We start from the raw sequence: 12,416 nt of genomic DNA on the forward strand, positions 1-12,416 counted from the left end.
GAAAGGAAAGAAGGGACAATTGTTATATAAAGGTCATACTACGATAACTGTTTTCAGTGACGGTTGCCCCAGGTATCCTCAATATATGTGTATTTACCCTAAAGGGTGATGATTCTAACGTACCTTAATAGAAAAACAAACTGTCAATAGAAATTTGATTGTTATTTAATTTTTTGATGACTTTTTTGCTTTTTTGCCGACGTATCTCTTAGTGCATTGTGGGTAACTGCTGCTGGTGGCCTGAGAGAGGGAGGGTGTGACGTCATGACGTATGTGCCATTCGCAGTTAGCTACATGCAGAGCTGGCTCAAGAGAAAGGTCTCGCAGTATCGGATTTCTAAAGAGAGGATCAGCAGGGTGCTTCATGAGAGGAAGAGGGAGAAAACACGGTATGCCCCGCTAGTTGGACACAGGACCCTGTGAGATTGAACCAGGATGCCGAGTGTATATTCCAAAATCACCCCTATGTATTTAGGAGTATTCCACTTCTGATAGGTGAAAGTGTTCCAAAAGTAAGGCTCAAACACTGACAATAGATTTACTTTAAAAGAGTCGTGCTGTGTGAACTCCTGACTGCTTTGAAAGTGCTGGCTTGAAGGGCAACACTCTTTAGAGTAACTACACATATATTAAGACTCTGTTGAGGATACCTGTGGCTCCCGTCACGGAAAACAGTTACCGTACTATGGCAGCTATATAACAGTTCTCCCTTCCTCTCATTCATGCTCGTTTCGGCAGCACATATACTAAAGAAACGAGCGATACAGAGAAGTTCTTCGAACAAGTCCCGCCTTTCCGGTCTAGAGGGGCTCTCGTTGGCTTTTGCTCTTCGAAGAACAGGCCAATGGGGAAAACTCCGCAATGTCTCATTGGCCCGTTCTTCGAAAAGTACGCGCTCTAATTCGTCCGCTCTTATTTCTGCACTTGAACTTTGCAGCGAACACCAAGCGGTAAATTGAACTGTATAACATTTTAATTTGTAACAGTATGTGCTATGGCGAAAAAATAGCTTTACCTTATACGATATAGCCCTTTTTGCCTTAATATAGCAGACCTTGCGTGACTAACGCTAATCGGTAGTTTAGAAGCTCGATCGCCGCAGTAAAATGCGTTTAAAACATGAATACAGTATTTGGTTTATATGTTGGGACCTGGGAGATGATTGTATTACTACCATGTGCCATCGAAATTCCAAATTTAAATACGCTTTAGATGCGTTAACACATTAGCATTTAAACGCATTGGAATGAATGACCTGGCGATCTCTGGAAATGTATTTAAACCGTGATCAGACTATTTGGTTAACATGTTTAGGCCTTAGAGATTGTGTTACTATAGAGTGTGGGATCGAAATTCAAAGTGTAAATATGCTTTTGATGCCTTTTAATTATTAACCGCGATTTTCATTTAAATGCATTGGAATGAATGAGCTAATTTCAGTCAGTCGTCTAAAATGACCTGGCGACCTTTGAAAATGCATTTAAACCGTGATCAGACTATTTGGTTAACATTTTAAGGTCCCTGAGTAGGGCTGTGACGATAATGATTTTTATTCTTCCCGCGGTAATAAAGCAACAAATTACCGCGATTTAGCTTGTTTATTTTTCGGCAAAATTCTCGGGCAGGCTGATTACAACTCAGAAAGTGATTGCAAACTTACGGATATTTTACATTTTAATATTTTATATTTTAATTCACATAATTCTGTAGGCTATACAATAATGGCGTCTGAAGCAGCATGAACAGGTAGGCTACATGTTGCCGCATTAAAACAGTTTTAATTATTTTTCAAGTCAAATGACAAATAAGAAGATGGTAAGGGAACATTAGGCTATGGTTTTTAGACATGCAACATAATTGAACATTCATGATGTCGGTAGGCTATCTACTACAATCACTGCTCGAAATGTACTCATTCTTTATTTTACATGGCAAACGCAGATGTGCTGAACGGCAAATTTCGTTTTAACCCTTTCGCGCGTACGATCACACCGGTGTGATTAGCCGTTTAGCGCATGTACTAAAACTGGTGTAAATATGTTTTAGATGTGTAAATAGGACCCCTGCTATGTTAAAAATGTGTGTGAATGAACGGGCACGTGTGTAAACCACTATCAAACTGTGCACTAGTGGGCTATTGTAACAGCTCCACAGGGAGTGTGGTTAGCTATGCTATCTAACGTTACACTGGCCTACACTCACCGACACCCTGTGGGTCTTATCCCTCATGCTCGCCCTGACCAAACCGGTGATATGGCCCACTCTTTTAAAGGCCAAAACATTGTTACATTTTGCTTTTTCACCATCTTCATGAGATATGGTTAGAATCAGCATAATGCTAACCAACTATTCACAAAACACAGAAAATCAAAAAGGCAATTATGACAATTAAAATGGCACAAATAGTGCCTTTGCTAAAAAGTTCATTTGAGCCAACTACCCAGCTGTAGCAAAGTACCAATGCACGTCTTCATAAGATATACCATATCATGAATCTTGCATCATGTCTTTCCTAGAGGCAAATGAAAATTTATCAGAATTTGAAGACTGCTAGTTCTCTGGCTAGCAGTGTCTATGTATGTTTTGTCAATTTAAAAGGTAAATCAGTACAATGGCATTTTGTAGACTATCTGTGCTACAGCTACTCTTACATTAGCCTAAACCATCTAGACAGCTGGATTAAAAATCACAGTACAAACTCCAACAATCAACAAACAACCTCCTGGAATTCCTGCTTCATAGCTTATGAGTTACTGATATACTAAGATGGACCTAACAAGATCACACATCCTAAAGCACCATGAAACAGTTGTAAGAACACCTAGTCCAAGTCCACAGAATGACACATAGGCAAGTGACAAGATGTTTTTCTCATTTTTATTTTCTTTTCTGATGGGTAAAAAACAGGTTTAATCAAAGAGACCGAAGCCCATGTCATCATCAGACTCCTCAGACTCTTCCTTCTTCTCCTCTTTCTTCTCTTCCTCTGCAGCTGAAAGAGGGAAAAAAAAAAACATTCAAGATCTGCACCAGACCTTACTGCAAGTGGTAGCGCACTTAGAGCAGAGCCATGTGTCAATACGATCACTCTCAATCCTGTTCTTCTCGTAATACTGCCTGCTCAGTTGCATCCCATCAAACATCAACTCAAATGTGCGCACTGGCATGGTGTGGGCCAGTGGTAAGGAACTGGTCTTAACTCTACGGTTGCTGGTTCAATTACCTGATGGGGAACAGCTTTTGCACAGTACTTAACCAAAATTTCCCCAGTAAATATCCAGCTGTTTGAAGCTACAATACACTGCTCTGGATGAAAAATGCCAGGGGCAGTGGGCGGCAGAGCCCAATCTGATGTGATTACCTGGGGCAGCTCCAGCAGGAGCAGCTCCACCAGCAGCAGGTGCAGCAGGTGCCCCGCCACCAGCCCCAACACTGCAGATCAGACTGCCGATATCCACGCTGGCCAGAGCCTGAATGGGGGGAGGGTCAAAGGTCAACCAGTCAGCCTTTCATTTCAGCACTGACACAAACCAGATTATAAAAAGACAAGCCACAAAGTCTTAACCAGGTCTGCATATGCTCATCCCTAATACATGGATTGCAAGTCCTGCAATACAGGCAAGTGCCAACAACACTTGCCCTTATATTGAATACGAAGATACTATTAATTTATTGCTGTATTGATTGAGATGTACCATGACGTGAATAAAATAATGTGCTTGGTGTTCCTCATAGACACTTAGGAATCACATGCTGGCCTGGATCATCGGTAACAGCATCATAGGAGGACTAATGACTTTACATTCAGTCTCTATACTGTAAACCTCCAGAGTCAAAGTGGTGAGGTGCTGGGCTCATAATCAAAAGGTTGCAAGTTCAAGCCCCCACTCTGGTGCTGCTGCTGTGCCCTTGGATAATGTACTTAACCCACAATTACCTCAGAAAATCTCCAGCTGTATGAACGAACAAGCTGTAACCTGTGTAAGTCCTTCTGGATAAGAGCGTTTGCTAAATGGCAGTAATGTAGCGCAACGTAACGTGTGTTCTGTGAAATAGGCATGAATTCTCAGACTCACCTTGGCGAAAAGACTGGGCCAGAAAGGTTCAACAGTCACTCCAGCCGCCTTGATGAGGGCGTTTAGTTTGTCCTCCTACGAAATTAAAAAAAAATCGAGATTATGCGATCCATTCTGTCAAGACGCTTTTACCACCAATGAGGCAATGACCAAATTCTACTTCTACTTCTGACACTTAGCGTCACACGTGTGGATCACAGCTTAAGACAGTCGGCTAACAAACACATGCATTCAACTGTACGTGAATTTGTTTTACAATGATTATATTATATATTATATATTATATTACTCGTGCTAGTGTCTAATACAGAGGTTTTCGTTGGAAACTGTTTCCAAATAGATCGCTGTCTGAAATTATGATATGGGATAACCAATACGGACATTACCGCTGTTCCTTTTGCAGATCGCTAGCTACCTGGCTAACTTGAATAGATATCACTGACACATTCACTTCCAAGTTTAATGTTACATATTGTATATACAGTTTCAAGTATGTCTAAGCAAACTGTTTACCTATTAAGCACATACACTTCACAGGGGACATAACTTTCATCTTATCGGGTGACCACATTTCAGCGTCTCTGTCCGCCATATTGTTAGCTACTAAGATCTAGCCTCACAGCGACGGGACCGGGACTTACTGTGACGGTGACTTCATCGTCGTGGAGGATAAGAGCAGAGTAAATGCAGGCGAGTTCGGAGACGGAAGCCATTTTACTTTTTAGATTTTATATTTGTGACAAAGGATGCCTAATTTTGACGGTGCTAGTCGCCGGATTAAAAGGCCTTAGCTTCAAAGAAGAACCGAGCACCTTAGGCACACAGGCAAAAGCGCTAATCTTTGCGGAAAGAGGAAGTTGTAAGGCGGGTCATTTGCGTTTATATTGACACTGACGTCATGTTTGAGGGCGGGCTTCAAATGCAAATTTAAATTTCACATCCGTCGCACTTGAACTGTGAGATTTTTCGTTAGGGTCGTCTGGTACAAAATCTGAAGATTAAGAAAGAGAAATCCAAAAGCATTTTGTACAATAACATCTTATATATGCATACAAATATAAGATATGGATATGTTACAACATCCTACCATGTTTACAAACAGAAAATGCTGGGATTTTCTTTGTTCTTCACCAGCTAATCAAAATTGGGTATGCATTTTACGGTTTTACCAAACTTTAAAAATCACAGAACCATACAGAAATAAGATGGTTTCCCACATTCATAAGGTCCAGCCCAGCCCCTTGCAATTACTGTCTGCAAATAGGGACATTGGGTGCTTGGACTTGACACTCTATATGGTGACTTTTTACTTTGAAGAAAACAAAAGAACTAATTTTCTTTAAGACATCATTTATTTGGAATAACAATAAAATGTATTTTTTAATTAAGTTAACTATCCCTTGCATAAATATTAAATACCAAGATATGGTTACAAAATCTTGCAAGTTCAGTGCACACTGTAGCAAACACTGTTAGTATATGAGCACAACTAACATATCCATAGTCATGGCTGTAATTTTTGTTGTCTGACATCCCACAAGTTTTTTACTTTTCACCAGCAAATACACTGTCTGTGACACTGACAGTGCTGCCTGTAAGCTAACTGGTTACAATCTGCATTAAACTTGCTAGCTATGTCCTGGTGTGATCTTTTAGGTTAACTGACCAATTATACATGTAGCAAAATTCATATCAATGTTTGACAAAACAAGTTGGAATGCACAGAAGTAGTAGGTGCTGTTAAAAAAATCAGACAAGTGTTACTTTTGCCCATAAAATAAATGAATAAAGAGTACAGAATTAAGAGTGCTCAAAGCAAAAAGAGTACCCTTCACTTAGTGGTGTCAAGCGCCAATATGCTGCTCTTGGGTGAAGTTCACTACTGATAAGATTGATTACTGATTACAGTTAGTTTTCCCAACATCCTCCAGGTAGATTATAGACTGAATTCATATTATTAACAAAAGAAAGCTGCTGTCTCCATCATCAATGGGCTTGTATCCAAGGAGGCACATTGGGCAGTCTCAGGACTTTTAAAAATGGAGTACAGGCAGAGAATGTCATGAATGTCAGACCAGTGATGGCAACTTGGCTCTTCTATGGCTAAATCTGGCAACCATTCTGTATTCAAATGTCATGGGCAGTCTGTGCCAATCACTGAAATTTGTGTTGCTGGCAATTATAAATGTCATGGCACAATCTGAACAACTCTGTTCCTCTGGGGCTGGGACCTGCCCAACTCTGACCACGCTACACAGAGGACTGACATGGACAACATCAAATCATGGTGTTTACGTGAGCACATCTTACTGTTTAACATATGTGTCTTGTCGTAAAATAACACTTTCTACCACTAAGTCAAGTGCTAGGTGACTTGAGCAGGACCCAGCGAGAAAACATTAAGGACAGTGTGGCCGACAGCGGCCATTAGCGGTGTTAAGCAGTCATGCTTAGGACAGAGAGGATGCAGAGGGGCAGAACTAACAGCAGACTGTGGAGCTGGACACCTGCAGCCCCACTGAAGTTACACAGGTTGGTGCTGCAGCAGGTGACCCTGTTCCCGTCTCCGTTGGAGTTGACAGAGGCGCCAGACGCTGCTCCCTTGCAGGTGGCTGCACTGGCACACTGTTTCACTATGGCCTTGAAATTGCCTGTGCAAAGGGAAGGTATGTGTGTGTTATTTTCCATTGTTTATTTTTATGAAGCATGTGCTCAACTTATTATCTATCCAGCATCTATTCAGTCCATTGGTTTTTATGATTATATTTCTTTATACACCCTACTTTTGTAATTGCCTTTTGGACACTCTTACATGGTACAGTGTCTTACAGCGTGGAGCGTATTGAATTCAATCATCTGGCAACTATTTTTCACATTATGAGCGACCCACTGCACTACAGTGAGCTAAGTCCCTATTGGAGTGGGTTCACTGATGTCATCAAAGCAGCCTGCAGGCACCTGATAAGTCACAGGGTGCAAAATAACTACCAGAACAATGAGGCACCTTGCTCATCTCATAAAACCAGTCATGGGAATGCACTGGAAAGATGAATGGGTTCAGTGTGGAACATGAAAGGAGTGAGAAGGTGGTTGAATGATGATAGGCATTTCTGTTATAGTAGGGACCATATCAAATATCACATCATCCGCTGATATGCAAACAATGGTTTTATTCTGAGAATCATAAAAATCTTATATGATGGAGCATGCCTCTGAGACCAGCGATAGGGTTTTAGGACCCTGGTGGGTTGAGGGCATCCATTTTACTTCCTCATGGATCCTACTCTCAAGGAGCTTTGTGTTAAATTTGGGAATATTGTAACAAAACAGGTCATTTTGAAATTGAACATTTGGTGTGCTCGTGTTAAGACTGGAAAATCAGTACTCCTCAGTAAAACTGGTCTGCAGATGTTTACTCTATCTGATAGCACATGTTCAGCTGTGTCCTCACCAAAAGTGTCCACAGTGGTCATGCAGGTGTCCAGAGGAGCTTGGCAAGACTGGGTATCCTGGTTACAGTTCTCATTGGTTGTAGTGGAGCTGCACACATAGCATTTCAGGCTGTCGACTGAAACAGACAACAAGAAACACAGTAGAAATATGCAAGACATTATTTAAGAATAGTGTTATACTGGGGGCTTTTCCATTTTTTCCCTTTTTATCTACATAGCCATTTCTCCCCGTTTAAAAATACACGCAATGCCAGGGATCCTTAAATCCTTGGAAGCAACAATAATTCATGTTTAAGCAAAGGTAAGTTTGTAGTGTTATGTTTTCTACTGTAGCATTATAGATCTTGTGTTTTAATATTCCATTCAACAGAGTCCTGAATCAAACCTGCTATAGCTGCTATCAGTGCACAACATATTTCCTACTCTATGCACGTACCTGAATGATGCCGTCAGTAGCTTAACTTGCATAACCACATGTGCACAGCATGACATAATAACGACACAAAAAGCAAAATGGTTTTGGTTTCAGCTGTATGTTGAATCACTGTGTAACAACAGCCTAATGGAATGCTGAGAAGTTGGCATCAAAGAAGAATCTGTCGCTAACTGTATTACTGAGCACTGAAGTGATTTCAGCAATACAGACAATCTGATGTGCTATGTTTTGATTAGTCAATCAACTTTCATGTAATTTTGACCACAGCCAATGAAGAAAAGATATATTTACGGTATTTACTTTTCTACATCAATATTTTTTCTATTCATGCACATTTTAATTGGGGAAATTCATTGACACATTGAAATGCAGACCATCTTCATACTGAAAAGTGTGAAATAAGCATTATACTTGCCTGTTTGTAATTACCACTTCATGGTTTTGATTTAAAACAAAAGAAACCTATTTGTTTTTGATTCAGTCCAACCTTTGAAAAGAATAAGTCAAACCTACCCTGGTAATGAGCAAAAAATGCAGAGATTCTCAGTTTTTATAAATATTGAACATAAAATCCAAGATGATTGGCCAATGGAGAAGTTTTGCACTCCTTTTAGAGACAAGGCTACAAAATCCATGCATTTTCATCAGATAGTACTTTATCATCACTCATCTTTATAAATCGGATACAGTGTTGCTGTCTGTATATCATTTGATGAGGGAGAAGCTGCCAGTCAGAGCCTCTGCTCTCAGTATAGGCTGTTAATATGGTGCTATTTGTCTATGTTTGTCAAATAAACAGAACTTACCTAAGGAGATGGAGAAACAGAGGAGCAGGAGAGTTGCAGTCCTCATATTTTGATACAGGTGTTTCTAAGACTGTTCCAGACTGGGGAGCAGAACTCGCTTCTGAAAAGATACACCCATATGGTGCATTCTTTGTCTTTGTTCTGATAGCACCTGCCCAAACCGCTGCAGTTTAAAAAATGCTGCAATACTTGGCATGTGAGCTTATTCGGTTTTGATTTTTTAAAGACAAATAATCAGAAATTTATTTTATTATTGCAATTTTACCCTGCCTCTAGTCAAAATTTAATTCCTTTATATAGGTATTTATTTGCAAAGTTATTTGTTTATACGTGTGTGGTTTTGTTAGTGTAGATGAACTTGTTTAAAGGTCAAATACATTTGCAAACAAAATTACTTTGTGAACTTGGCTAACTATATGTTCCATACCATAAACTATAGTATATGTATACTATACTATATGTTATAAACTGCATATATTTGCTGTACATTTTTGAATAATGTGAAAAGTATTTATGCCACAAAACCAGACTGATGTTTTTGTTGAACACTTAGAACACTTTTGAACACTTTTGTTGAACTTAGAAAAATGCTCACTTTTTCTGTTACAAAAGCTCTTTAGTTAGTTCCTCAGAGCTGTCCAACAGCTTTTGACTGTATCGTCATACGGCATGGCATAGCATCAGTCCATCACCTGTTATTATCATGCCTGTCATATCTTTCTTGGAACAGGTGAAACTATATGTTGGAGATGAAACTCCATGATTTTAAACACTCCCTGTGTTTGTTTGTTTCACACTGCCTAGCAACAGGAGGGAGTTTTTTTTAATTCAACCAGCTCAAACCGCTTAGACATGCTGGAATGCTACTAACCGCAAATAAGATACTAGTTGATTCACAAATAAAAAAGTCAGACCTTGCATTAGTCCCTCATATGTCACATGAATATTTGAACATTCTGAGAACACGGGCATTACATTGCAAGATCCCTTGGTTCTGCTTAGGAGAATTCACATTATTCAGTGTCAATTATCATGTCAAACAAAGCAGAGAAAAATGACAATCAGCTTTCTCCTGAACACTGTCATTTCTTCCTGTGTGACACATTATTTGTGCCTGCTGTATAAATACACTTAACCAAAGTAATTACATGGTTAATGATGACTGAGAACAAAAACGTAAGAACACAAAATGCTTTATTTTATAATTCAGTGAGGGAAAGAGTGCTCAGGTATCAGTGTGAACATGGACTGAATTGTAATCAGGGCTGAAACAGGACGAGACATCTATTCCTCGGGGCTCTATTTGCCAGTGGGGGCGATGCACAGGCAGCAGTGGTCAGACCGCACCCAGGGTCAGCGCCAGCAAGGCTGCGGGGAGGCCCAAGAGCAGGAGATTCAGTCTGGTCAAGGCGAAGCCATTAACGTTGCACAGGTTGGTCGCGCAGCAGCTGACTGTGTTCCCTCCGACCACCAGGTTGATGTTGCTAGCAGATGCAGTGGCGCAGGCGGTGCTCAGGGTGCAAGTCTTGGAGATGGACTGGATCCCCACTGGAAGGAATGTGGGTGAAAACACCCCTCACTGAGACAAGGCAAGCGCATCCAAGGATTTGCACACAGAGCGACCTACATGTCCTCTTTTGCAGTACAGCAGAACAGAATTACTCACCTGAAATATCATGGCTTGGTCATGGACAATGTGGGTACAATACCATAACATACTGACAGATTCACATCTTTATTTTAGAAAAAGGTGTGTGGTATGGTAGTATCCCTGCTGTAGGTGTGTGGTATCCCTATATCTCATTCACTCAATTATCCTCTCATAGGCACTCCAGTCTCAGCAAACAGCACAGTTACATGAATAATTATACAGTTATGAACTATTATATTATTTTTAGTATATTTATTATAACAATCACATGGTCATTAGTGCAAAATAAAAAAATTGACACAGTCATGGATAAAAGAGAAGGAAATGAAACCTGGATGTACAAACAACATTAAGAAGCTTTTGAGTGAGTGAGTGCAACACTATTAACCTAATGTGATTGATTTAGTGCAACTTGCACTATGTCATTAAACCACACACACATCATAACAAGACTCTGCCATTGTAAATAACAAAAACAGTCTGAAGTTAAAGCGGGTGAGGGAGAATCCTCTGTCAAAACTGGAGGCGAAAAGAGGGATGTCATTCATGATTTGGCAGATGTGTTAGTCTGGACACATTTTCCCATTCAATAAATGAATGAGCCCTTATCTGCATTTCAAAACAAGCCTATAATAACCTGCAGGGCAATTCCATCATTCCAACTTTGCGAGGGGTATCTGCTGCAAACTGCTGCCTTGAATAACACCAAAACATAAGGATTGATCAAAACATCTGACAGTGTGTCTGTGGTCATTGAAAGTGAACACATGCATGTTTTCGTTTGCAAGGACAATCACAGCTAATTTGAGGGCGACTGATGCAGTGTATGTAAACTAAGCGCAGTACTCCTTAGTGACAGACGGCATTGTGGAATGTTTAAATGCACACGGGGACTATTTTAAAAATGTGACTGTGTTTGTATCGGTCAATGTGAACTAAACTTCAAGGTTTACAGTGACATCATCCAAGGCTTGAACAATTTGAACAATGTAAATGTAACCACAAAACCAGGAACACTGGACTTTCTTTCAGTAAATTGTATATGTGACATGTAACATGCTATTTTTATTTATTTATTACATGTGCCTCTGCTGCGAACAACTTGTCAGTCATTTTCATATGCTAGTGCAGGCTAACATGCTACTGGGCTCGTTTTCACATTGTCTGCAGTGCTAAAGAACAACACTGAATCCAACACGTACTAGTGTCCAGAAATATAAATACTGCTGGACTATTTGAAATAAATACTCTCCATGCTTATTTGTGGTAATTAATTAAGATGATTGAGGCACCACAATGGTGGGCTGAAAATGGGGCTATATTGACCTCTCAGTGCTGGAGGATCGAAATATTGTAGGGCTACCCCCTAACAGTCGACTAAACGTTAGTCGATGAGAAGAGTCTTAGTCGAACAAGTTTTCATTAGTCGGTTAGTCGCAGAAAAATACCTCAAACTCCATTCGGGAGCTGCGCCTTGTCTTTAAAATTTATCAGACTATGTCTGGCAGGAAATCATCCAAAGTGTGGGATCATTTCCAGCGTGTAAAAGACGACCCCAAGAAGATGACATGCAAACTCTGCATGCAAAGATTCGCCTATCATTCGTCTACCTCAAACAAGACTTAACATCTGAAACATGTAGGGGAGAGCCGGTACGAAAGTAACACGTGGCGAAAGTAACACGGCGATTTTCTCCGAGCCCATAAAAATCTAATAGGCCTGACTGTATCAGCATGTACAGCATGCAACACTTACCAGAACCCCGAAAATCGCGTGTATACATCATAGTTTCGAGGAGTTATACCCGAGAAGCTGTTTTCGATCACGGAAAGTAAATTCACTCAAGCAGTAATTTTTTTAACGGCAAGTTGTGTCTGTTGTTTCATGGGTCATAGTCATGATCATTTGACAGATTAATTAGTAGGCTACTTTAACACATCCTGACCTTTGCCATGTCAGAGTTTTTCAGTTTAGAAGCAAGTCAGGTTTAACTGT

The 12,416-nt window shown here is 40.2% G+C and overlaps 1 protein-coding gene across 1 annotated transcript; it reads right to left on the reverse strand.

Annotated features, from left to right (window-relative positions):
- Window positions 1-2,863: 2,863 nt before the first annotated feature.
- On the reverse strand, window positions 2,864-4,923 carry rplp1 (ribosomal protein, large, P1). Its single transcript, XM_036515929.1, has 4 exons — window positions 4,718-4,923; window positions 4,077-4,151; window positions 3,362-3,470; window positions 2,864-2,992 (listed from the first exon to the last, which is right to left on the reverse strand). Exons 1-4 carry the CDS (start codon window positions 4,787-4,789, stop codon window positions 2,910-2,912), a joined length of 339 nt encoding a protein of 112 aa, XP_036371822.1. The 5' UTR covers window positions 4,790-4,923; the 3' UTR covers window positions 2,864-2,909.
- Window positions 4,924-12,416: the final 7,493 nt, after the last annotated feature.

This window comes from Megalops cyprinoides, chromosome 21 (genome assembly GCF_013368585.1).
Source record: "Megalops cyprinoides isolate fMegCyp1 chromosome 21, fMegCyp1.pri, whole genome shotgun sequence".
Lineage (NCBI taxonomy): Eukaryota > Metazoa > Chordata > Actinopteri > Elopiformes > Megalopidae > Megalops > Megalops cyprinoides.